This window comes from Macaca nemestrina, chromosome 7 (assembly GCF_043159975.1).
Source record: "Macaca nemestrina isolate mMacNem1 chromosome 7, mMacNem.hap1, whole genome shotgun sequence".
Lineage (NCBI taxonomy): Eukaryota > Metazoa > Chordata > Mammalia > Primates > Cercopithecidae > Macaca > Macaca nemestrina.
The window spans coordinates 158,631,703-158,658,009 of NC_092131.1; the positions used below are offsets into that span (position 1 = coordinate 158,631,703).

Here is a 26,307-nt window from a genome sequence, read left to right on the forward strand (position 1 = left end):
AAGGCTGATGCAGTGGGAATATGAAGGGTTTATTATAAAGTGTTCATTAGCTATTCATCTCCACAGAAGGTAGAACTAGAGGAAATGGGGTTTAGTTTTCAACAGGAAAGATTTAGGATAGACACAAAGGGAACTTCCTGATGGTAAGGGTTATTCAAGTTGGAATATGTCACTGTGGGAAATGGTTGTGCGCCCATCCCTGTGAACAGTCCGGTGCAGGAACCTTGGATGTTTTTAGGTCTAGGACCTACCTCCAGTCCTCATCTTCCCAATTCCTCCTGCTCTTGTCCCTTCTTTTGGCAGCATTTTAAAGGCCTCAAGACAGATCTCTTTCTGACCCATGGGGAAGCCCTTGGCCTGTCTTTGGGGACACACTGCTGTGGATAGATAGCTGGGGAGTGAAAAGGGGGCAGTAAGAAGCAGGTATAAGGTAGCAAGTAAGAAAACCACTCAGTAATTATTCTCTTATTTTTTTTAATGTAGAATTTTTAGAAATTCCTCCTTTCAACAAGCAGTATACAGAATCCCAGCTTCGAGCAGGGGCTGGCTATATCCTTGAAGATTTCAATGAAGCCCAGGTGAGGAGTTTCTTTGTGTAACCTAATATAGTGGCAATGAGAAGAGCCAACTTGCTGTGTGAGAAGAGGCCTGAGAGGGGTTGGGGAACCTGGATAAAGTAGCCAGAGATTTCAGGAACTGAGAAACTGCCAAAATGTCGTTGCATGAAATATAATTTTTGTTGTGTATAGGGAAGAGAAGTTAGGACCTTGGGTTAGTTAATGGCTCTGGTTCTGTTGCTGGGACAAAAGAAGATTGATATTTATGTTTAGTAGTAGAAACCCCTATTAGGGTTGCTGATTCTTAGCCTGAAAGGCTGAGTTCATAGGTCTTGTTTGTCCCTTGAGGATTTAGGTCCTCAGAATGCTGCAGGTGAGGCAGAGAGAACATCTGTGGAAATCGTTTGGGCCTTTCAGTGAGAAGAGTGGCCTTGGGCAGAAGGATAGACTAAATCACACGTTGGGTAGTAGTTGGGAGTCTTCAGATCTGCTCTTCATGGCTCACTATGGCTGCTGCTTAGGAGCTTTACACAGAAGTCACCAAACCCATTGGCTCTGCTTCTTGTCTTCCAGTGTAACACAGCTTACCAGTGTCTTCTAATTGCGGATCAGCATTGTCGAACCCGGAAGTACTTCCTGTGCCTTGCCAGTGGGATTCCTTGTGTGTCTCATGTCTGGGTCCATGATAGTTGCCATGCCAACCAGCTCCAGAACTACCGTAATTATCTGTTGCCAGCTGGGTACAGCCTTGAGGAGCAAAGAATTCTGGACTGGTAAGTATTTGAAAGCCCATCCAGAATTGTATAGACAGGAAGACAGCAAGCTTTGGAGGGAAGAGAATCTAGGTGAGAGAGTAAAGCTTTCTAGAAATTGGAATGTCTGTAGGATAAATTTGAGTGGGTTTGAAATGCCTTCAGGAGTTTAGTTTATTTCCATAGGTTACAATGGCTAGGAACCTTTTGAAAATGTGTGAAGATTTGTATATAGGGTCAATATTCTCAACCTGTAAAGTTAGAGAACTAAGTTTTAAGCTAACATTAAAAATATATAGGCTCAGGAGCATGATTCATATTATTCTCAGCCCCAGAACAAACATGGAAATCAGAAAGCCAGGATTGCAAGGAATACAGGTCATTCACAGAAAGAAGGAAGAGAAGGGGGACCCTAATATAGGGCTTAGCTTTTTGAGATGAAGTCTTGCTCTGTCACCTAGGCTGGGGTACAGTGGCACGATGATGACTTACTGCAGGCTCAACCTCCCAGGCTGAAGTGATCCTCCTACCTCAGCCTCCCAAGCTGCTGGGACTACAGGCACTCGCCACCATACCCAGCTAATTTGTTATTTTTTGTAGAGATGGGGTATCGCCATATTGCCTAGGCTGGTCTCGAACTCCTGGGCCCAAGAGATCCAACCACCACAGCTTCCCAAAGTGCTGGGATTACAGGCTTGAAACACTATGCCTGATGGGGCACTTAGTTTTGAAAGCATTCAGATGTACATGAGTCCCTTTGCAGAAAGGCGGTTTGTTGGATATTACTTGTCATGCTAAGGTCCTTTCCAGTTACATAGGGCTCTCTCGCTGTCTCCTTCCTAGGCAACCCCGTGAAAATCCTTTCCAGAATCTGAAGGTACTCTTGGTATCAGACCAACAGCAGAACTTCCTGGAGCTCTGGTCTGAGATCCTCATGACTGGAGGGGCAGCCTCTGTGAAGCAGCACCATTCAAGTGCCCATAACAAAGGTACCTGAGTGTGTGTGTGTGTGTGTGTGTGTATCTTTGTTCGAGAGATCTCCTTAGACCATTCAAGTGCCCATAACAAAGGTACCTGAGTGTGTGTGTGTGTGTGTGTGTGTGTGTGTGTGTGTATCTTTGTTCGAGAGATCTCCTTAGACCTCTAGGTGTCAGGCCTTGTGGTCCAAGGCGCAGGCCTAATAGGTTGACCGTATCCATGTTTCTTAGAGAAGAAAAGTACCACCTTCAAGAGGTGAGTCAACATAAATGAAGCACTGGGCATATATTTGTTAAATATTTCTACAAGGTCAGCACATAGTGATTATACCTCTACTTTTGGTCATGATCAGCAGTGTGTTTGACATAGGGCTTTGGTTTGTGCAGAGTGGGATGTATTGGTTAGAATCAAATCTCTCTTTGTAATGGAGGGCTAAATTGAGTGTACTTTCCTTCTTCACTTTCACTTGCTCCTTGCAGATATTGCTTTAGGGGTATTTGATGTGGTGGTGACAGACCCCTCTTGCCCAGCCTCGGTGCTGAAGTGTGCTGAAGCATTGCAGCTGCCTGTCGTGTCACAAGAGTGGGTGATCCAGTGCCTCATTGTTGGGGAGAGAATTGGATTCAAGCAGCATCCAAAATATAAACACGATTATGTTTCTCACTAAAGATACTTGGTCTTACTGGTTTTATTCCCTGCTATCGTGGAGATTGTGTTTTAACCAGGTTTTAAATGTGTCTTGTGTGTAACTGGATTCCTTGCATGGATCTTGTATATAGTTTTATTTGCTGAACTTTTATGATAAAATAAATGTTGAATCTCTTTGGTTGTAGTAACTGGGATTTCTTCATCTGTTTCTTTGAGCTTAATCTCAGAACAAATGACAAGACAAACATAGTACTTTCTCGGGGTTTTCAATAGGCTTACTCACTTTAGGAGGACAGCTAGTCAAGGAAATCGCAAAGTTAAGAGTGAACTTTATTCTGTGGCATCATTCCCAAAAGGTTATTCCAGGGTGTCTAAAACGCTGTGCTTGCAAAAACTCAGTTTAAAGTAGGTGAAGGCCCAGATTAACAGTTGTGCCAAAAGTTGAGCAGAATTGGGCACAGCTCTGTTTCCTGACAGTTTAAGAAAGACCTCATGCTGTCTCTCTTTAGAGCTGAGATCACTAACAGCTGACCTGTGGGTATTCCCCCACTTAAGAGCTAAAGGGAGAACGAAAGGACCAACTGCCATGAAGGGACAGTGACCATAAGCTTGATGGAATGACCTTCCGGAAGATACACATGAGAAGCACAAGGGAGAACACTTGGAAATGTTACAAGTTCTAGTCAAAGACCCAATATTATTATTATTGTCACAATGGCTGGAAGCTGTTCCTTCCCTTCCTCTGGCATCACTGATCCCCGTTCATGGCTTCTCATTCTCTAAAGCAGGGATCAAGTTTTTTTCTGTAAAGGGCCAAAGAGTAAATATTTCAGGCTTTGTGGGCCATTTGATCCATCACAACTACTCACCTTTGCTGTGAGGGCATGAAAGCAACCATAGACAATGGGTAAACAAATGGGCATGGCTGTGTTTCAGTAAAACTGTATTTACAAAAACAGGCAGCAGGCCATCGTTTGCCAACTCCCGCTCTAGAGATAGCAGTGGAAAGGGTGATCTTTACTTGATAATAGAAGGGAAAAAGGTTGTCAGAGCTTCCCTGTGTGTGTAGATGTAGTGATGAAGACCAGATTCAGTGACTATAAACTGATGCCAGAACACTGCATTCTTTTTCAGTTTGGAGGGCGTTGTTCAATGAATATTTATTTTTACTCACACTGATAGGAATATTGATTACCAGTGATGGCTGGGCCATATTAAGATAACTTCAACCCCTATGGCTTGTGTAAGATGGGTAATTGGGCCTGCAGTCTTCACTATTTAAAAATCTAACAACTTGATCTCAGTTTTTTCTTAAAGACCTTTTTATTGGAGAATACTTTTTTTTTTTTTTAAGACGGAATTTCGCTCTTGTTGCCCAGGTTGGAGTGCAACTGCACAATCTCAGCTCACTGCAACCTCCCAGGTTCAAGCGATTCTCCTGTTTCAGCCCCCTGAGTAGCTGAGATTATAGCCACATGCCGCCACACCTGGCTAATTTTTGTATTTCTAGTAGGGTCGGGGTTTCATCATATTGGTCAGGCTGGTCTCGAACTCCTGACTTCAGGTGATCCACCCGCCTTGGCCTCCCAAAGTGCTGGGATTACAGGCGTGAGTCACCGTGCCTGGCCTAAGAAATACTTTAAATATATTTTCTTTAGCTAGAATTGCCCAATCTGTGTAGGTATAAACTACTTGGTATAGGGAGAGAGAAAGCCTATCTTACCTGTTGCTTTCTTACTTGATGGTAACATCCAGCAGTTAGCCTATTTATAAACATAATTACTTTTTCACATATGAACCATAAAATATTTAACTTTCTGCTCTATATTGTTTGTTTACTGCTATATCTCCCACAGCTTGAACAGTACCAAGGCATGTACAGTAGGTGCTCAATAAATGACTACTGAATAAACGAACATATCCAACAAATGTTCTCAATGTAAAGGATCAGAGATGCCACATGTTCTCCTTGATGGGACAGGCCTTTCCACATGGGAATGATGGGAAGGATTTGTACTCCTGGATGTTCAGTAACTGCTTCCAGGAGAAAAGGTAGAGTCCTATCACTAGGCCACAGATACTTATTTGTGTTTGGCTAGAATGGGATGTTTGTTTTGAATCTTCTGGTACAAACTTGGGAACGTGGCTGTTATTTCAGTTTATGAGCCATAACTTTTCACATCCCGAAACTACAAAAGAGAAAAAGAGCCTTATTAAGTATCATGCTTTCCCAAGACTGCCTTCAAAGAAATATGAATCAGGACAACCTGTGGTCTAAATAATGTCGTCTTAAAACAAGAGTTTCTTTTGACTCTTCTGCTAAAATAGCTTAGAAAAAAGTCTACTTGCAGACATTTTAGAGAGAGAAGGGACAATAAAGTGATTTTCTGAATGGGAATGACAGAGCTCTGGGAAGCCAGCTACCACTGAATCTCACTTAAAGTTTAGAGTTAGAAGGGGTGGTCCCCTCCTTTCACCAATGTGGAAGCTAGGGACCAGCAAGGCGGGGTGCCCACGGCTGCACAGCTAGTTCATATCAGAATTGGGAATGGAAGGCACACTGCCTCCCAGCATAGCAATACATAACCTAGCAAAGGACTTAACACCTATCTCACTGTCAGGTTTTTTAGTATTTTATGATGATGATGATGACTTCTACTAGAAAATAATCTTCATTAAAATTATTAAAGATGGTCACACCTCTATCTCTAAACCTTGTTTATATAAAATGAGCATATTTGGACTATATGATGGCTAAAGTCTTCTTCCAGCTCTAGAATTCTGCAACTCATTAAAAAGTCACCCACAAAAGTCTACTGAGTTACCCAAGGGTTGCTCCTACCTGCCCAGAGTTCCACCAGCCTGGGTATAGTATTTGTTATAATCTAGTCGTAACAGTAGTTGAGCCAAATCTGAGTTGATCTGATGATTCCGAACACTGGAGAGAATCTTGAATAGGAGTGAAGACTGGCGGCTAAAGCCCTGCAGAGAGAAGGACTCAGCTGTCATTCCACTTCAGCTCACCAACTCTCCATATGGAGGATGGGGGCGGAGGGAGGAGTTTCTTGGAAAAGCCTTGCTCAAAATTCTACAGAACCACCTGGCCTTCCCACATTCCTATTTCTATTAGTTCTTAAAATGACTTGTACCAAATCCATACATGCATGACTTCCTATGAAAGTACTCTTTCACCAGTAGGAATTTAGTAGCTGGTTTCCAGTTAATGTATTTTGTCAAGTACTGGGGTTGGGGAGAACCCGTTTTGATTACAAGCAGATAATTATCTCAGTGAGATAGGGGTTAGTTCAAGGAAGTAAGGAGGGGTAGGATGTGAGGAAGTTAGAACAAAGCCAATGCTTATTTGATGGGCTGAATAAACTATTCAGGACTGAACTATTTTTGAGCACTCTGAGGTGGCACAGTAATTACCTGATTCAAAATCAACTGATACCAACATTTTTATCTTTATATCTTATTTCTGTACGTGTGTGTATTGAGGAAATGCTTTACTGACTCAGAGGAAAGATCATGAATTCTCCATTGACAAAACCACCTCTGTCCTTTCGGCAAGGCTGCATACTTCCAGGCAGACGCACCTTCACGAGAATGCTCAGCTGGGCGGCTCCACGCTCATCCAGTGGGCCTAGGTTCTGACTGACCAGCGAACAAAAACTGTGACAGAGATCTAGGATTTCATTCAGGCAGTGAAACACCTACCCAGGAAACAGAGTTGGCATTAGGAAAAGAAGGAAGGTACGTCCATGAAATTAAAGATTTGGGAGAACAGTCTGATTAACAGCTGACCTCCCAAATCTGAGAGGATAGACACTGTCACTTGCAAGGCCTGCCAGCCCCTCAGACATACAATATGTGTAAAACAAACGCATCCTTTCCTGCGTACGCAAGTATTACTCTCTCAGCCCCGCACCAAACCTCCATTCTAGCCACATTTAACTCTTCATTTCTTAGACCCGCAGAGTGTGTTCCTGCCTCTGAGCTGTGAGTGTTGTTCTCTTTGCCTGGGATGCTCTTCTTTTTAATACCAGTTCAAGTCCCACTCTCTCAGTGAAGCACTCCCTTCCCCACTGTAGCCTTTAGTGAACCCCGTTTCTTGCTTCTTTATTATCTGTACTGTTGTCCACTTGGCAATTGTTCAGGCCTCTGTGTTGTTAATGATTTCTGTATGTATATATATGTCTCGTTTTTCCAACTAGATTGTGAGCTCCTTAAGGGCAGAGCCATGAATTATACCTCTTTGTATCCCCAGTGCCTTGCATACAGTAAGCACTCAATAAATATTTAATGATGATGACCTGCTCTGATACTCGGCTTTTCCCTATGGATACATCTATGCCACATAAGGACAGCATCGACCCATCACAGTAGTTCTTGGTTGTTTTCAACCAGCCCTCTGAAATGGCATTTATTAATACATATCTTCCTCTTCCTGGGCAGCAGAAATAGCCCTAAACACCAGAACATTTTTAAAAGTCTGTAACGGCTGTGCTGTAGCACACTGAGGAATAACAACCAGCTCATGTCAGAGAGGAGGCATGACCGTTCCATTAGAAACTACCAGAGATCATTTCAATCTTCCTGTTCTTTATCCTGGAATTGAAACTAGCTTGTGAGCTTTAAAAAAAATTGGTAGCTGGGTCCCACTGTTTTAGGGATTCTAATTTAAGTGCTCTGTCATCTGGATTTTTTTAAAGGGTCCCGATGATTCCAATGTGCAGCCAAAGTTGAGAATGACTGCCACGAAGGAGACATACATGTAATTTACAGAAACACATCGAGAGAGAAACACTACTCTAGCTGTCTATGAAAACTTAGAAATGACTGATCCATCCTGGTCCAAAAGATTTCTAAGAAGGTGAACTCTATATGCTTTTCATTGATTTTTCTGTATTGTCAGCAAGGATTTTGAGTTTCTTTAACTCCTGAGGGTTTAAGCACATAATTCTTTCATCTGTAGCTGCTCACCACACCCCATATTTCCAAAATTCAAAGACATCTTAGGTCCTGTTTTAACATGCCTTTTTAGTTTTGCTTTACACATTCTTTCCCCCCCCACCCCATCCCCAAAGACAGAATCTTGCTCTGTTGCCCAGGCTGGAGTGCAGTGGAATGATCTCGGCTCACTGCAACCTCCGCCTCCCGGGTCCAAGCAATTCTCCTGCCTCAGCCTCCCAAGTAGTTGGGATTACAGGTGACTGCCACGACACCCGGCTATTTTTTTCTTTTTGTATTTTTAGTAGAGACAGGGTTCCACCATGTTGGCCAGGCTGGTCTTGAACTCCTGACCTTGTGATCCGCCCACCTCGGCCTCCCAAAGTGCTGGGATTACAGGCATAAGCCACCATGCCTGGCCGCTTTATACATTCTTAAAAAATGTTTTAAAATGGACTTGAATAATTGCTTAATGATGGTTTCATATCCTGTCAACTCAAAGCGCCTAAGGGAATGGTCAGTGCTAGAAGCAGTCCGAGGAAACCAATGCGCCTTACTTACAGGTTTCAATAGGATAAAGGATTGAGCCAGCAAATTGCTCAGGAAGTGGTCATGAGCCAATCGGATGCTTTCAAAGTCTCGGGTAGAATTGATTTGATGAAGCAGCTGGGAGAACTGAGACTCCAACACATCTACCTGATAGACATTACACAAAAAGTTTAGCACCTTGAATATTCTAAGCACTCAAAGACATTAAGATGCCTGACAGATTGAAATGAAAATGCTTTGCCCCCACTCATCTTCCTTCTAAGTCACATTAAGGCTGACCAAAGACACCCTTATATTGCCCAGCCTTGTAGGAAGTTATTTGCATAATTCTAAAACCCCTCCCTCCAATGTCCTGGCTGACCACTCTCCCCTGCCCCATCCTTTTCTCTTTTCCTTCCTTTTTTTTTTTTTTGAGATGGAGTCTTGCTCTGTCGCCTAGGCTGGAGTGCAATGGTGTGATCTCGGCTCACTGCAACCTCCACCTCCCAGGTTCAAGCAATTCTTCTACCTCAGCCTCCCAGGTAGCTGGGACTACAGGCATGCGCCACCACGGTTGGCTCATTTTTTTGTATTTTTAGTAGAGATGGCGTTTCACCATGCTAGCCAGGCTGGTCTCAAACTCCTGACCTCAAGTGATCCGCCCACCTCAGCCTCCCAAAGTGCTGAGATTACAGACGTGAGCCACCACACCTGGCTGAAGCCAGGAGTTTGACACCAGCCTGGGCAACAAAGTGAGACTCCACCTCTACAAAAAATTTTAAAAACCAGCTGGGTGCAGTGGCATGTACCTGTAGTCACAGCTACTTGAGAGGCTGAGGCAGGGGGATCACTTGAGTCCAGGAGCTTGAGGCTTCAGTGAGCTATCACTGTACCACTGCACTCCAGCCTGGGAAACAAAGAAAGACCCTGTCTCTAAAAAATAATAAAATAAAATGCTTTTTTATTTTAAGAAACATGCTTAATGATATAACTCCTGAATTTTCTCAAACCCCACCATTTTATCAAATACAAACTTACAGTCCCTATTCAATACTCCCTGCCAACCTGCTAGACATTTTTCCATACCCCTTCCTTCTACTCATCTCTCAGCACAGACCTGGAGATAGTATTGAAGATTATCCACCAAAAATGCCATGTGATTTCTTAGGCGCCACTTGATCGCATCAGTCTGGTTGGACTTGAGGTGCTTGCGCTGCATTTGTAGAGCCCAGCAGTGCTGCAGCTCAGCTTGCACCCGGCGTACGCTCAGTAAGTACTTGAAAACAACATTGTACCTAGGACAGAAACAACAGGATATTCAAGATAAAAATTTCACCCTGTGACAGGCTCTAGGACTTTGTGCCACCCACTCCTCTCACAAAAAGGCAGTAAGGAAAGAATGGCTAGAGATGTAGACAAATAAATTATAATTTATACAATGGAATATTATATAGCAGTCAAATGAATGAACTCCAGCTACACAACAAGATGAGACCCCATCTCTGCATTTTTTAGATAACTTGGGAAATTTCAATGTGGACTGGATATTAGATTATAAAGGACTACTGTTAATTTTACTGGCTGTGATAATGGCATTGTAGTTCTATTGAAATATGCCTTTTTGAATGGCTGACTCATGTTGCTTCTCATATTCAAAAATACGATTTTTGAATGAAAAACGTAAATCACAAAAGATTACAGATAGCCTTTTTTATAATTCTTAAAGCAGGCCAGGGATGTTGGCTCATACCTGTAATCCTGGCACTTTGGGAGGCCAAGGCAGGAGAATTGCTTAAGCCCAGGAGTTCAAGACCAGCCTGAGCAACATAGTGAGACGCCATCTCTACTAACAATTTAAAACATCAGCCAGGTGTGGTGGTGCCCACCTATAGTCCCAGCTACTCGGGAAGCTGAGGCAGGAAGATCGCTCAAACCCAGGGGTCAAGGCTGCAATGTGCTGCCTGGGCAACACAGCAAGACCCTGTCTCAAAAAAAATAGTGTATCATGAATCAAGGATTATGAGGAATCTGATTCTCTGTCCCTGAGCCCAAAGGAAGTAAAATAGCTTCCCTCTAAGATAGACCCCTGCCTCCCTGCAAGCTCAGGAGCTAACTGCTTAATGCTGAGACTCCGTACTGAAAAGACACATGGGAAGAACAGCTGATTCTTGGTACAACAGGATTGATTTACCTGTCTGTAGGCAGGCTTGCAGAAGACAGTCCCATTCTGTTTGGTTTTTAAAATTATCTATTTCTAAAGGAACAAACATAATGAAATAATAGACCTTGTTTGGATACTGATTTGAACAAACCCAAACATAAAGACAATTTTTAGATAACTGGAGAAATTTTAATGTAGACTGGATACTAGATTATAAGGGATTACTGTTAATTTTACTGGATGTGATAATGGCATTGTAGTTCTGCTGAAATATGCCTTTATCAATTGTTTACTGGCAGAATGAAATGACTGTGATTTGCTTTATACAGCTCTAACAAAAAAGTGGGGGAGGGACAGATAATAGTAGTATAATGTTGATGGTTACTGAAGGTGAATAATGAGGACACACGATTTTGTTATGGTCTATACTTTTGTTTATATTTAAAAATTTTTATAATGAAAATGAAAAAATACATCTAAACTTGATTTCTTCAAGGGTGTTGAGAGCATATCAAGTTAGGAGGTAAGCGGACTGTGGGCCTGTAGGATTCTGGGAGCTAAGGATCTTTGGAAGTTCTTTGCACAGGGTCCATGCCACTTGCTTAGCTGGGCCGTGGGCTCTGAATTTGCCATAGAATCTTCTTCCTGAACCAGCCTCATCTTTTCCAGTTTATGCCCAGTCTATTTTACCCTAAGCTTCTCTACCTGAAACAAGTAGAGAGGGCTAGGAAGAAGAATAGGAAGGATCAAGAGTGGCGGCTAGAAGAAGAGATGGCCTTTTTGTTTCCCTTTTCTTCATTCCTCTGGCTTCACAGAGTATGACAGCTTCAATCCTCCATCCAGGCCAGGGGCCAGTTCTCTGACCAGTAGTTGGGTTTGGGAAGTTCCTAGATACGGTGTGAGGATAGATTTCAAAAGCCACCACCAGCCACATTTGCTTCTTACCTCTTTTCTGTAGATCTCTGGTTTGGGGACATTAGGTCCTGACCAAGGCAAGCAACAGCACTTGGCAGGCTCTCATGATAAAGAGCGAGGCTGACCTGACAGCAGGAGACTCCAGCTTGGTCAGCTCCTTTGTTCCACCCCCAAGCTTGGCTGCCCCTGTCGGCTCTCCCTTACAGAGGCAGTCTTCTCCCCAGGGGCTAACATCCACAGCAAACATGCAGGCTGGAGGACTTTCCCAAGTCAATCAACAAAAAATATTACAAAAGTGAGGGAGAGACCTTGTCAGGTGTGATGGAATTATCAAGGGCCATTATGTCGACATGGTGCCTGAGACCTTATTTTCCAGAGCTCACAAACTGGCGGCCTACAAACTGCTGCTTATTTGGCAATTTAAAAAAACGATGGTTTGAAGTAGATATGCTCTCCCATTGATTCTAACACCCACCACTCCGTGTCTCATATCTGCAGCTCCACTTATTAATGTGATCAGTCTAGTCCCTGGAGGGGTTGACAACTTTTGATTTACATATTGTTAAAAACTACTTGGGTGGCTATCTTGCTCCCATTAATTCTTGTTTTTTTTTTTTACGAGATGGAGTCTCACTACGCTCCCTAGGATGGATTTGAAATCCTCGGTTTAAGGGATCCTCCTGCCTCAGGCTCTGGAGTAGCTGGGATTTCAGGCACGTGCCACCACACCTTGCTAATTCTGTCCTGCTAGTTTCTTCCCTTACAAGTAAGGTGGGTCGTTATTTACCTGTGAGAAACTCAGAAATACTCACTTTTCCAGGACAGCTGGGGTGAAGAGAATATGTAGTGGCCACTGTACTTTGTAGGAAAGACCTAGGGCTGCCCAGCCAGATGCAGGGGCTTCCCGGGGAGAAGTTTCCCGAGAAGGCCCTTCTCTTGCCTGAGTGGCATCTGCTGTGATAAAGAAAAGAAAAGAAAAAAAGAAAAGATAACAACTTGGTTAATCTAGAACCAGAGATTCAACAAGTGAATAACATTAATGAAACTAGAGCTCACAGGAGTTCAAGACCAGCCTGGGCAATACAGTGAAACCCTGTCTCGACTAAAAATACAAAAATTAGCTGGGCGTGGTGGCTGTAGTCCCAGCTACTCAGGGGGCTGAGGCATGAGAATTATTTGAACCTGGAAGGCAGAGGTTGTAGTGAGCCAAGATTGTGCCACAGAACTCCAGCCTGGGCAACAGAATGAGACTCCGTCTCCAAAAGAAAACAGAGCTCACTGGAGTCTGCGATGTTAGAAGCTTACAGCGGACACAAAGAAGAGGGCAAGGACACTTTTACGTGAGGTTCTCTTGGGAGGTCTTCTAGAGATTCTTTCCTCAGCCTTAAAATCTGGGGGCTGGAAATAAACAGGGACCATTCCAGCAGCATGACAAAAAAAAAACCCAACCCCCCAAAAACATGTCCTGGGCATCGCACTTAGCCTCTATGGACTTCTGGACTTTCCTTTTCTTCTCTATAGAATTATAGTACTGCATTACCTGATTTCTAAGATCCAAAATCATATGGTTTCTATGGTGGGGGATGGAAGCAGAGATGGGAAAATGGATGACCAGCAGGAACTCTAAGGTGACAGGGAGGAACAGCAAACCTTTGTGCTCCTTTCCGTGATACTCAATTGTCAAGTGCAACAGAGGGAGAAGGTTGTCATCATCTAGCAAAACCTTGTGTGCTGACTGTTGAAAGGCCACATTCACATCTGCAAGAAAGAACACGGGGGCTGACAAGGATGCTTGGCTCCGTAACAAACCCAGACTCCTCCAGCTTTCCACTTCTCCCCCAACATGCCCAGTGCTAACAGCAGGGCACAGTGGACATCTGTTGCATTTGTCTAACATCCATCCATTCTTCTCTTCTTGCTGACAAACTGCCTCCTGATTTTCCTTGGAGAATCATCCCTATTCAGTACAGTTCACATATTTCCAGTGGGTTAGTGCTAGACAACACCCGATTCTAGGGGTAGCTGGGTGATGTAGGCATGATCAAATGGAACGTAATACTCTACTCTGTTATGCTATATTGTTTAGGGATATTAACATGACCAAGCCAGGCCAATCCAGAGGCTCTATTCAGACTCTAAAAGAATCCAGCTCTTTTTTCAAGATAAACAGGGGCTTAGTAGGATGTAAACTTGGCTAGAGACTGTCTGCTACCATACAGAGCAGGCCTGTCTGAGAAGAAAGAGGTGAAAGATGGAAAGAGACCAAGTCCTAAAGGTGCCACCCGCGTCACTGGATCAAACTTTGCCGAAAACCATCATACGTCTGAGCTTTTCAGTTATGAGAATCGATACATTATTTCTTTCCTTTTGCTTTGCTTAAGTGAGTTTGAATTGGATTTTCTGATATTTGCAACCACAAGTACTTATATTTGTACTATGTAAGTACAGTGGACATCTATGGTTTTACTGAGTTAGAAAAATGATCAGCCTGTGTGTATGTATTTTCTCACATTTCTTTTTTTTGGATCTTTACTCAACTCTATTCATGCAGTATGAATGGAAATGGCCATCAGTTGGTCAAGGGGTGGACACTTCACTGAACTAGGCATAGCCTAATGTCTGACCTCTTTGATACATGTGATGTGGGCTGGGCCAATCAAAACCTAGAGAATTCCCTAGCATTCTCTAACTTGCAACAAGAGGGACGAGGCTCACTTCCTTCAGTAGAGGACACTGTGAGGCATATTCCTGGGAGCTGCTCATGATCATGTTTCCAGAAGGTCATCAAAGAGCTCACAAGAGACACAGACAAGATATGGTGAATGAGCAAATGAGCGCGCGAGAGAGAGAATGAATCCAAGTTGTCCCACTGGGGTTTTAGATACAATAACAAATCCATTTCCCTTTCCCAACTAGGCTAGTTTGGGTGAGTTTCCGTCATTCACACCAAAAGAATTCTACTATAACACTACAAGCAGCACTAAGTCCCAATATGACCCATAAAGGATATATGGCTGTAATCCAATGAGAAAAAACACCTGGTGTGAAGGCCTGCTCCAGCTCTTCCAGGAAGGGTCATAGGCCAAGACACTATTCCCAATGACCCCAGCGTGAAGCCTACCTGCAAGGGCCTTCCATCTCTGGAAGCCACTGCTCTGTAACTGACCAGGCTGCTCTTATGTGGAGGAGGCCTTAAAAGGGTCAGCAGCAGCCAAGAAATACCCTACGATGTCAATCAGTTGATCATCCTCAGGGTCACAGACAATTACCATGCTCAGTTACTGCAGTGGGCGGTGTTTTTAACATGTGTTGAGCTGTGTCAATGAAGGCCTGAAACAGTTCTCCACGTCCCAGAAGGTAAAAGTCTTTAATGATCTGAGGAAAGAATTTCAATTTACAATTCAGTAAAGCAAGGCAGGAGCTCTTCACTGTCCTGAGGAATTACACGTATACAGTAATTTCTAATTTCATCAATTTGAGCCCAAGCTACAAAAGATACAGGCATTTGGCATTTCAAAGAGGCATTCTTAGTTCCACATAGCAGGATGACTGGTGTGTATTTGGCATTATTTATTCAATAGCAACATAATTATATATATTTATGTACCAGAAAAAAGTATACTCCCAAATCTTTGTATTATAGTAGATTTTTGGCATTAGGTATAGTTTGCTCACTTGGATAAGAACAAGTGAGTCGACTCTGGAAGTCTGGGTATAGGCAACCAGTGCTCTCAGGAAATGTCAGAGAATGCAAGTCACTGCCTACCAGCATCACTGTAGGAATCACGACAGTTAAGCCATTACCTTCAGCTGACCCAGTAAATCGGATTCTTCTACCATCAACTTCCAGAGATGCTATGAAAACAACCAACAAAACAGGGACAAATTTCATTACAGTGAGAAGTCCTGCAAAGAATGGTTCCATACAAATCCAGCAATGTATTAAAAGAAGACTATACCTTGCCCCACACAGAAAAATTCACTCAAAAGGATCAATGTATTATTCCGTTCTCCCACTGCTGTAAAGAATACCTTAGACTGGGTCATTATAAAGAAAAGAGGTTTAGTTGCTCACAGCTCTGCAGGCTGTACAGGAAACATAGTGGCTTCTGCTTGGCTTCTAAGGAGGCCTCAGGAAACTTACAGTCATGGCAGAAGGCAAAGGCATCTCACATGGCAGTAGTGGGAGCAAGAGAGAGCAAGGGGGAGGTGCTGCACACATTTAAACAACCAGATCTCACGAGAACTTACTATCGTGAGGACAGTACCAAGGGGAATGGTGCTAAACCATTCATGAGAAACAGCCTCATGATCCAATCATCTCCCACCATGCCCCACCCCGCCCTGCCTCCAACACTGGGGATTACAACTCAAGAAATTTTGGTGGGGACACAGATCCAAGCATATCAATCATAGACCTGGGTATAAAAATGAAAACTATAAAATTTCTGGAAGAAAACAGAAGAGAAAATCTTTATATCCTTGAGTTAGGCAGAGTTCTTAGATATAATACCAAAAACATGATCCATAAAAGAAAAAAAAAAGGTAAACTGGATTTCATCAAAATTAACAACTTCTGGGACAAGTCATAAACTGTGAGAAAATAGGCCGGGCACGGTGGCTCATGCCTGTAATCCCAGCACTTAGGGAGGCCGAGGCGGGTGGATCACAAGGTTAGGAGTCTGAGACCATCCTGGCTAACACGGTGAAACCCCATCTCTACTAAAAGTACAAAAATTAGCCAGGCGAGGTGGCAGGCACCTGTAGTCCCAGCTACTTGGGAAGCAGAAGCAGAAGAATCACTTGAACATGGGAGGCAGAGCTTGCAGTGAGCTGAGACCATGCCACTGCACTCCAGCCTGGGCAACAGGGTAAGACTCCATCTCAAAAAAAAAAAATTGTGAGAAAATATTTGTAGGTCACATATCTCTTAAAGAACTTAAATTCAGAATACATGAAGGACTCTCAAAATTCAACAACAAGAAAACAAAAACCCAATACAAAATGGGCAAAGAGGCACATGAAAAAATGTTCAACCTCACTAGTCATTACAGGCATGCAAATGGAAAAGACAACGGGAAATCTCAGCACTTTGGGAGGCCGAGGCGGGCGGATCACGAGGTCAGGAGATCGAGACCAGCCTGGCTAACATGGTGAAACCCCGTCTCTACTAAAAACACAAAAAATTGGCTAGATGTGGTGGCGGGCGCCTGTAGTCCCAGCTGCTTGGGAGGCTGAGGCAGGAGAATTGCCTGAACCCGGGAGGCAGAGGTTGCAGTGAGACGAGATTGCGCCACTGCACTCCAGCCTGGGCAACAGAGTGAGACTTTGTCTCAAAAAAAAAAAAGAGTATTTTATATATATATATCACAGGTGATACAGAGGACATATGTATAATAAAAGGAAAAGCACAACATTTATTATAAATATGCGCATGCTTCACAGGTATCCTCAAAATGTACAATTAGAACATACATAGAAGTCTACACTCGACACAGAATATACATTCTCCAGGCACATGTAGGACAGCTAAAAACAAAAACCAGACCCTGTATTAGTCCATAAAGAAACCTGCAATAGATTCCAAAGAAACAATATCATACAGACCATGCTCTCAAACTATAATGCAATAAAATTAAAACAATAAATTCCTTGGTTAAAAAATCATAAACAAAATTAATTAGAATTATATAGACTATAATGAAAACACTACATGCCAAAAACTTGTGAGACACAGTAAAAACAATATGCAAAGTTTTATATATATTTCTCAGAAAACACAGGTTAAAAATAAAGGAGTCAAGCTTTCAAACTGGTTAAGAGTAACTAAAAAAAAAACACGAAGGAAGAAAGTAATAAAGAAAAAGGCAGATATCAATGAAACAGAGAATTCAAACAAAATATACATATATATGTGTGTGTATATATCTCTTATTTTATTTTTATTTTATTTTATTTTGAGATGGAGTCTCACTCTACTGCCCAGGCTGGAATGCAGTGGCGCCATCTCAGCTCGCTGCAACCTCTGCCTCTCAGGTTCAAGCAATTCTCCTGCTTCAGCCTCCCGAGTAGCTGGGACTAGAGGCGCGCACCACCGCACCCGGCTAATTTTTGTAGTTTATTTTAGTAGGGACAGGGTTTTGCCACATTGGCCAGGCTGGTCTCAAACTCCTGACCTCAAGTGATCTGCCTGCTTCGGCCTCCCAAAGTGCTGGAATTACAGGCGTTAGCCACTGCACCTGACCCCAAAATATACATTTAAAAAATAAAATTAAAAAAAGAAAAAGCCTGGCGGGCACAGTGGCACATGCCTATAGGCCCAGTTACTCGGGGGGCTGGGGCAGAAGCTTCACTTGAGTCTAGGAATTCTAGGCATAGTGTGCTACACCTATTAGGTGTCCACAATAAATTCGGCATCAATACCGTGACCACTTGGGAGTGGGGGACCACCAGGTTGCCTAAGGATGGGTGAACTGGCCCAGGTCAGAAATGAAACAGGTCAAAACTGTAGTGCTGGGGCGTGGTGGCTCAGACCTGTAATCCCAGCACTTTGGGAGACTGAGGTGGGATGAGTGCTTGAAGCCAAGACTTCTAGACCAGCCTGGGCAACACACTGAGACTCCGTCTCTACAAAAAGTTTAAAAGTTAGCAGGGCATGGTGATTTGCACCTGTAGTCCTAGCTACTCAGGAGGCTGAGGCAGGAGGATTGCTTTACCCTAAGAGTTCAAGATTACAGTGAGCTATGATCACAACACTGCACTCCAGCCTGGGAGACAGAACAAGACCCTGTCTCTGGGAAAAAAAAGAGAATGAAAGGCCAGGTGCTGTGGCTCATGCGTCTAATCCCTGCACTTTGGAAGGCTGAGGCAGAAGGGAGGATTGCCTGAGCCCAGGAATTGGAGGCTGCAGTGAGCTAGGATTACACCACTGCACTCTAGCCTGGGCAACAGAGTAAGAAGAGTAAGACTGTATCGCAAAAAAAAAAAAAAAAAAAAAAAAAAAAAAATTAACCAGGCATGGTGGCACGCTCCTCTAGTCCCAGCTACTTGGGAGGCTGAGACGGGAAATCCACTGAGCCTGGAGGTTGAGCTGCAGTGACTCATGATTGCACCACTGCTCTCCAGCTTGGGTGACACAGCAAGAAGCTGTCTCTAAAAATTTTTTTTTAATTAAAGAAAAAGCCAGGCCCAGTGGCTCACGCCTGTAATCCCAGCACTTTGAGACGCTGAGGTGGGTGGATCACTTGAGGTCAGGAGTTCGAGACCAGCCTGGCCAACATGGTGAAACCCCATCTGTACTAAAAATACAAAAATTAGCTGGATGTTGTGGCACATGCTTGTAATCCCAGCTACTCAGGAGCTGAGGTGGGAGAATCCCTTGAACCTGGGAGGTGGAGGCTGAAGTGAGCTAAGATTGCGTCAATGCACTCCAGCCTGGGCCACAGTGAGACTCTGTCTCAAAAAAAAAAAAAAAAAAAGAAAAAAAAAAAAAGAAAAAAAGGATAAAAACAAAAGCTTGTTCTTTGAAAAGACTAATAAGACTAAACAATAAAAAGAAATTCTAAATAAATAAAACATAAATGACTACAGATTTTTACAAATTAAATCTATATGAAATAGGTAAATTCCTAGAAAATACCAAAATTAATACAAGAAATAACTGGTTTATGTCAACAGGTTTTAAATACACTGAACTAGTTAAGTTTTCCCTCCTAAAAATATCTAGCTTAGATTATTTTTCAGGTAAATTCAAACTTTCAGTAAGAATTCCTATCTTATATAAACTGTTCTTAAAAAATAGAAAAAGAACAAAACCCAACTAGCCCATTTTATGAGGACCGTAGAGTCTTTATTCCAAATCCACATAAGCAAAATACAGGGAAAGAAGGGTATAGTCTTATTTCATTGGTGACACGGTGTGGTTGTGTCCCCACCCAAACCTCATCTTGAATTGTAGGTTCCATAATTCCCACGTGTCGTGGGAGGAACCCGGTGGGAGGTGATTGAATCATGGGGGTGGTGTTTCTCATGCTGTTCTTCTAAGAGGGAATAAATCACTCTTATAAAGGGGTGATTTATTTTATAATAAATTACATTTTTTATATTTTTTATAGTATTTTATAAAGGGGAGTCCCCCTACACAAGCTCTCTTGCCTGCTGCCATGTAAGACCTGACTATGCTCCTCATTCGTCTTCAGCCATGACTGTGAGGCCTCCCCATCTATGTGGAACTGTGAGTTCATTAAACCACTTTCCTTTACAAATTCCCCAATCTTGGGTATGTCTTTATTACCAGCACAAGAACAGACTAATACAACTAGTGATTACAGATGTAAAACATCACAATCAAGTAGTGTTTATCTCAGGAAGAACCAGCATCTCCAAATCTAACCAGAAATTTATCATATAAATAGACTAAAAGAGAAAAATAGCCCAGAGCAAGAAACTGAACCTTAATTGATACAGAAAGAGCACTTGATAAAATTCAACATCTACTTATGATAAAGACCTCTGGACTGGGTATGGTGGCTCACAGAAGGACCACCTGAGCCGAGGAGTTCAAGACCAGCCTGGGCAACATAGCAAGACCCCATCTCAAAAAGTAGTCATAAAAATAGAAGGAAAGTTCTCTCATTTGCAGATGGTATGGTCATCTGCTTAGAACAACTGATATAATCAGACTATTAGAACCAAAAAGAGTTCAACGAGTTGCAAGGTATAAGATTAACCTACAAAAAGTAATACCACCATTTCTCTATGTAAGCAGTAAAAGCTAACAAAAGACATAATTAAAATAAAAACTATTAAGTACTTCAGAATTTTTAAAACCTTTTTGTTTAAGTACTAAAATACATACAGAAAAGTACAAGTCATAAGTTCACAGCTTGAAGATTTTTACAAATTGAACACCTGTATTACCAGCACCCAGATCAAGAAATGGAACCAACTGAGTGTTCCAGCATCCTAGAGGCCCCGCTCATGCCCCTCCCACTGACTCAAAGGCAAATACAGTCCTGACTTCTAGCGCCAGGTTCACTTCGCCTGTGTTTGAACTTGACAGAAATAGATTCACATAGTACACACACTTTAAAGGAAAAATTTTTTACAGGAGAGAAAGAATTCCAAAAGGGATAAATATAACACATATTTACAAAACACTCCCCCCTTTTCCTTCAGGGCACACCATTTCTTTTCATTGCTGTAGGCTGTTATTGTTGCAATGATGCTTTCCAAAGTCTATTAGCTACAATTCTAAGAAACTCCAAAGAGCCTGTGCTTCAGTTTGCTTATCATTTTTACAAATTGGAACATAATTTCTAGCAAACTTTCACAAGAAAAAAACAATTTTTCCTATTGTTTATAATTCACTCAGTACAATTTTACTTTTCTCCATTAATTATATTTTCCAAAGATTTGTAATAAAAATGATAAGACAACAGAAATATACAATTTTCAAAAATGAAAGGAACTGATATCAACCCCTCTAGACTAGAACCTGCCTTGGCCTATAGATGGGGGTGAGGCAACGTCTTAAAATTTTGAAAGGACAGGAACATGGGTCATTTAGATATTTACTTGCCCAGAAAGAATCAAATCAAACAATACTTCACAGCCATTTTAAGACTGAACATTCTGTGTCTACAACACAGTTCTATCTGTGATGACCAGGAGTTTTTGAGACAGTGACTAGAAAGGGAAACCATATTTATAATAGATTATTATGCTTCCAACCCATGGAGAGTTGATGCTCTTAGCAGTTCCAGACACTGAGCGAAGTACACTGCTTTTTAGTTCTATTTTTAGAATCCCCTGTAGAGGTTTGTCTTTGGTGGATGGACTGGCTTGCTTAAATAGAAGTTCCTACTGGGCGTGGTAGCTCACACCTGTAGTCTCAGCACTTTAGGAGGCCAAGGCAGAAGGATCGCTCGAGCCCAAAAGTTCAAGACTAGCCTGGCCAACATGGCGAAACCCCCATCTCTATTAAAATACAAAAAAGTTTGCCAAGCATGCTGGTGCAGGCCTGCAGTCCCAGCTACTCAGGAGGCTGAGGCACATGAATTGCTTCAACCTGGGAGGCGGAGGTTGTAGTGAGCCATGATCACTCCACTGCACTCCAGCCTGGGCGACAAAGCAAGACCCTGTCTCGAAAACAAAACAAAACAAAAGTACTGATCCTCTACTGACCTACGAATCAGAAGGTCTGGAAGTAAGGACTTGGTGCAAGTGCAGGTTTTAAAATTTCCTCACGCGGGCCAGGCGTGGTGGCTCACGCCTGTAATCCCAGAACTTTGGGAGGCTGAGGTGGGAGGATCACTTGAGCTCACAAGTTTCAGACCAGCCTGGCCAACATGGTGAAACCCCATCTCTACTAAAAATACAAAAATTAGCAGGGCGTGGTGATATGTGCCTGTAATCTCAGCTACTTGGGGGGCTGAGGCAGGAGAATTGCTTGAACCTGGGAGGTGGAGGTTTCAGTGAGCCGAGATCACGCCATTGCACTCCAGCCTGGGCAACAGAACAAGACTCCATAAAAAAAATAAAAATAAAAACTAAAATTTTCTCATGCAATCCTATGCTTAGCCAATGTTGAAAGCCATGAATATAGTTAACAACGCAGTTGACTAAATGTCTCATTTCATGTTATCACACATCCATGAGACAAATGTTAATATAAGCCACAGAACATATATGCTCCTTTGAAAACTTACTGGTCACAATTTAAGTCGGTGGCAGCAGCACAATTCAAAATGAGGAAGACTGCGCTCCAGGAGTCGGAGGCCTGGCACTGACTTCACTATGGCAACTCACTATGCCACACCAGACAAGCCAGACAAGTCAGTGTGCTGAGTGTTTGCTCCATTTATAAGAATGAGAAAATGATATTTGTTCTGCTTTCCTCATAAGATGATTGTGTATTTAAATGAAAGTACAAGTTATAAGCCATACTAAACTATAAGAAAGACACTAAATTTAGTCAGAATTAGTTGATTCCTAGGAGTTATTGCAAACGATAGAGACAGATCCAAAATGCGATTTTCAAAATTTAAACCAAGACCTCCCCTTTATTCAACTAACCAACCAACTAAAAACCACCTGTTTTTTAGTTAGATAGGAAAATGGGAAGGCAGTTCTGCCTCTGTTAATGAAAACTGAGGCTTTTCTTTTTCTGCTTCCTGCCTTCAACTCTCTGCAACAGCTCTTTCCAATCTCAGTTCTTACCACATCAAGAAAAAAACAAAAGTCAAGTAACTCAATTTCTTTCTTTCTTTTTTTTTTTTTTTTTTTTTGAGACAGAGTCTTGCTCTGTTGCACAGGCTGGAGTGCAATGGCGTGACCTCAGCTGACAGCAACCTCTGCCTCCCAGGTTCAAGCGATTCTCCTGCCTCAGCCTCCTAAGTAGCTGGGATTACAGGCGCCTGCCACCACACCCGACTAATTTTTGTATTTTTAGAAGAGATGGGGTTTCACCATGTTGGCCAGGCTGGTCTTGAACTCCTGACCTCAGGTGATCCACTTGCCTTGGCCTCCCAAAGTGTTGAGACTACAGGCATGAGCCACCGTGCCTGACCAAGTAACTCAATTTCTAGGGAACTAGTCTAATTTTTTTCTAAAAAAAGAAAAAAATATATATATAATATATATATACACACACATATATGACGAAACACAAACCTCAGCCACAGTGCTGCGAATGCGATCCACCACCTGTTCAAAGTCCACCAAGCTGAAGAGCGGCTGCTGCTTGAGACGGTGCAGCTCTGCAGCAAAAGTGTCTTCCTGGTTTTTCAAAATGGATCCTGCAAAATAGGAAGGCACCATCAAAGGAGGACAGAGAATACCCAGGACAGTCAGGGTTTTCTAGGGAGGGCTAATCTCGGTGGGGCAGCAACTTCACCTGCTTCTCAGACAAATGTCATGATTCTGCTACAATCTCAGGATAGGAATATTATCGACCACTCAGCTCTGACCAGGCATGCTGGGGGGCCACACAGTGTTAAGGAAGAAGAGCTTTTGAGGGTGCGGTACATTGGACAAGGAGATTTCTACCTTTTCTAGTCAGGTTCACATTTTGATTCTCAAACATCTGGACAGATTCTCCAACAAATAGGATTTTTTCAGCAACCCTCACTGGAATGTAGGATGGCAAAATCTCCACTCGTAGGGAAAACTGCTTCAGAGATGGTGCCAGCATGTTCTCTTCCTCAATCAGGCGCTAGTCAAGGAAAGAGTACACATCAAGATGAAGTACGAAGCAAGAAAAGGAAAACAAGAAAATATCTAGTAACTCTCCCAACCCATGATTTAAAGTAAAGATGCAGGGACTTCAAATCTGGTGTTGCACAGTTCTCGAACCACCCGTTTTGGAGAGACGTATTTCATCTTCAGGCAGCAGAGTGGCATGGTGGAAGTAAGAGTGGCTTTTTAAATACTGGGACTTGGGCCTTCACTCTGCCTTTACTACTGAGTAAACACTTGCACAGTTGACCAGCTTCCTTACTTATACAATGAAAGAGGTGGTCTTTTTTGTTTTCCAGGTCTTCTCTCTCTGTCTGCTCTGCTGGTCCTCCTCAGGGCACTGTCCCAGACTGTCTTTTCCTCTCAGCCTACACTTCTTATACAATCACATCATCTTCTGTGACTGATCAGTGGAACAGATAGTTCTAATTTTTAGGTCACAGACTTCTCTGCAATCATAAAAGCTATGGACCTTCCAGACAAATGTACAGAAATATCACATTTCATGAACCTTCTGAAGCCACCCAAGGACCCCAGATTAAAAATCTCCAAGCTCCATGCTGATGATTCCATAGGTAGATTTGGAGCAAGCTGGAGTGCTCTCATGAGCCCCAGGTTCAGCCCACTGAACATTTCCCACAAGTTCCTCAAACTCAACATGCCCGCCATTAGACCCATCTTCTTCCCCGCATACCAGCAGTATACACCCCTATCATGACTACTTGCCCAGTTGCTGAAGGCAGAAACCTGGGTATCATCAATGACTCTTCCCTCTTGACTCATTTCCAAGCACTCACTAGGCCTATCGATTCCACCTTCTAAACATCTCTCACACCTCTTTACTCTTTTTTCATATTCAATGTTAGTATCTTTGGTTTAGGGGACTATTATTTTCACCTAAGTCTCCCCAACACTCTCTTAACTGGTCGACTGGCCTCTAATCTTGATTTTTAAAAAAATGATTCCCCATACAGCATCCAGAGTGATTTATCATGAAGTCTGGCTGTGGTACCCACTTGCTTAAAATTCAATAGCCCCCAACTCTTTTCAGGTTCAAGTACAAATTCATTTCTACTGTTTACATGCACCTTTGTGATCTTGCCTCTGCTTAACTCAAGTTTCATCAAGTACCAACTTAAAAGTTTCAAGTACCACCTCTCCCTCACACCATCTCTTATAATATTTTACTTCAGTCTTTACTTGACCATTTCAATTGAATTACTACTGTTTCCCTAAATGAACCATGTCCTTAATGGCCCCTGTACCTTTACACAGATCATTCCTTCTGCCTGGATATCTCTTGATCACTCCTCCCAAACTCTTTGCCATTTAGACATACCTTCCACTGAGAAGCCTTCTCTAGTCACTCCAAGACCCTATCCCATGACCATGTTCCAAGAATACCCATATTTAGTCTTTTCAGAGCACTTAGTACACTGTAATGTAACTTTTCTACATATTCTAAACATTACATTTTCTGTAATGTTTACTTTTCTACATATCTTCCCCTAAGCTACGAGCTCCTTAGGGACAGAGACTACTGCTTTTTATTTGTATCACCTAGAACAATGCCTGGCACATAACAGGCATTCAATGAAATACTGCCACAGGATAAATGAATGAATGGATGGATGGATGGATGAATATGGACACTGTAGAACTTTGAGGAGTCTAATCAAAACACCAAATGGCCAGGTGCAGTGGCTCACGCCTGTCATCCCAGCACTTTGGGAGTCCGAGGCGGGTGGATCACCTGAGGTCAGGCGTTTGAGACCAGCCTGGCCAACATGACAAAACTCCGTCTCTACTAAAAATCTGAAAATAAAAAATATGAAAATTAGCCAGGCGTGGTGGCACACACCTGGTCCCAGGTACTTAGGAGGCTGAGGCAGGAGAATTGCTTGAACCTGGGAGGCAGCGGCTGCAGTGAGCCAAGATTGCGCCATCACACTCCAGCCTGGGCGACAGGTGAGAATCTGTCTCAAAAAAAAAAAAAAAAAAGAAAAAAACTCCAAACTGTATTTAAAATCTAAAACGTAGCTAGCTATTCCATTAGAGTAGCTATATCTATATAAGTAAGACTTATAATCTCTTAAATGCATATATTGGGAAAGCGGAAACAAAAAGAATCTCACAAACATATTTTCTATTTTATAGTCTCACACCAGTTAAGATAAAGCCAAATGTTTACATCCAAAGAATTGATGGAAGGTGCTCAGCTATGAGCTAAGAAGGGATCACCAGAAGATCATTTGGCTGCACGCTTTTCTGACTCCTGGTAGGAGGGAGTACCAGGAGTACTGCTTTTTGGGCTCTCACCAAGTCCTGGAGTTCTCTCAGTTGTTTTCCTGTCAGTCCCCCAATGCCCAGATCCTCCTCGTCCTCTTCTGGCTGAGCACTGACATTACCAGAAGATGGACCCTGTTTGATAAAGAATTCTTCATGCTGGTCCAAGAGGAGTCCGTGGAGCATCCAGGCTGACAGTTGTTTATACATGACCCCATGACAAACGGCCAGGATTCTGGGCAGAGTGGAAAGTAAGAGGCTTAGAAGTCATGCTTTAAACTGTTACACGATAAAC

At 42.7% G+C, this 26,307-nt stretch overlaps 2 protein-coding genes across 10 annotated transcripts in view; one reads left to right on the plus strand and one right to left on the minus strand.

Moving 5' to 3' along the window:
- LOC105493150 (tumor protein p53 binding protein 1) overlaps positions 1-3,111 on the plus strand; it is a 110,081-nt gene extending 106,970 nt beyond the window's left edge. For 4 of the 6 annotated variants that reach the window (XM_071066987.1, XM_071066988.1, XM_071066986.1 and 1 more), the window contains 4 exons: positions 484-578; positions 1,131-1,330; positions 2,153-2,298; positions 2,767-3,111. In XM_071066987.1, coding sequence (XP_070923088.1) covers positions 484-578; positions 1,131-1,330; positions 2,153-2,298; positions 2,767-2,954 — 629 coding nt within the window. In that variant the 3' untranslated portion in view covers positions 2,955-3,111. Of the gene's footprint in view, positions 1-483; positions 579-1,130; positions 1,331-2,152; positions 2,299-2,766 lie in introns of those variants that run through there. The other 2 variants (XR_011606116.1, XR_011606117.1) reach the window with 1 other exon arrangement.
- LOC105491444 (tubulin gamma complex component 4) overlaps positions 458-26,307 on the minus strand; it is a 38,327-nt gene continuing 12,477 nt past the window's right edge. Inside the window, exons 7-18 of one of the 4 annotated variants that reach the window (XM_011757931.3) lie at positions 26,046-26,247; positions 23,538-23,703; positions 23,163-23,287; positions 15,294-15,344; positions 14,759-14,864; positions 13,140-13,247; positions 12,302-12,440; positions 9,531-9,708; positions 8,447-8,581; positions 6,532-6,648; positions 5,778-5,917; positions 458-5,124 (exon numbers count right to left, since the gene is read on the minus strand). In XM_011757931.3, coding sequence (XP_011756233.2) covers positions 5,112-5,124; positions 5,778-5,917; positions 6,532-6,648; positions 8,447-8,581; positions 9,531-9,708; positions 12,302-12,440; positions 13,140-13,247; positions 14,759-14,864; positions 15,294-15,344; positions 23,163-23,287; positions 23,538-23,703; positions 26,046-26,247 — 1,480 coding nt within the window. In that variant the 3' untranslated portion in view covers positions 458-5,111. Of the gene's footprint in view, positions 5,125-5,777; positions 5,918-6,531; positions 6,649-8,446; positions 8,582-9,222; positions 9,321-9,530; positions 9,709-12,301; positions 12,444-13,139; positions 13,248-14,758; positions 14,865-15,293; positions 15,345-23,162; positions 23,288-23,537; positions 23,704-26,045; positions 26,248-26,307 lie in introns of those variants that run through there. The other 3 variants (XM_011757922.3, XM_011757940.3, XM_071067003.1) reach the window with 3 other exon arrangements.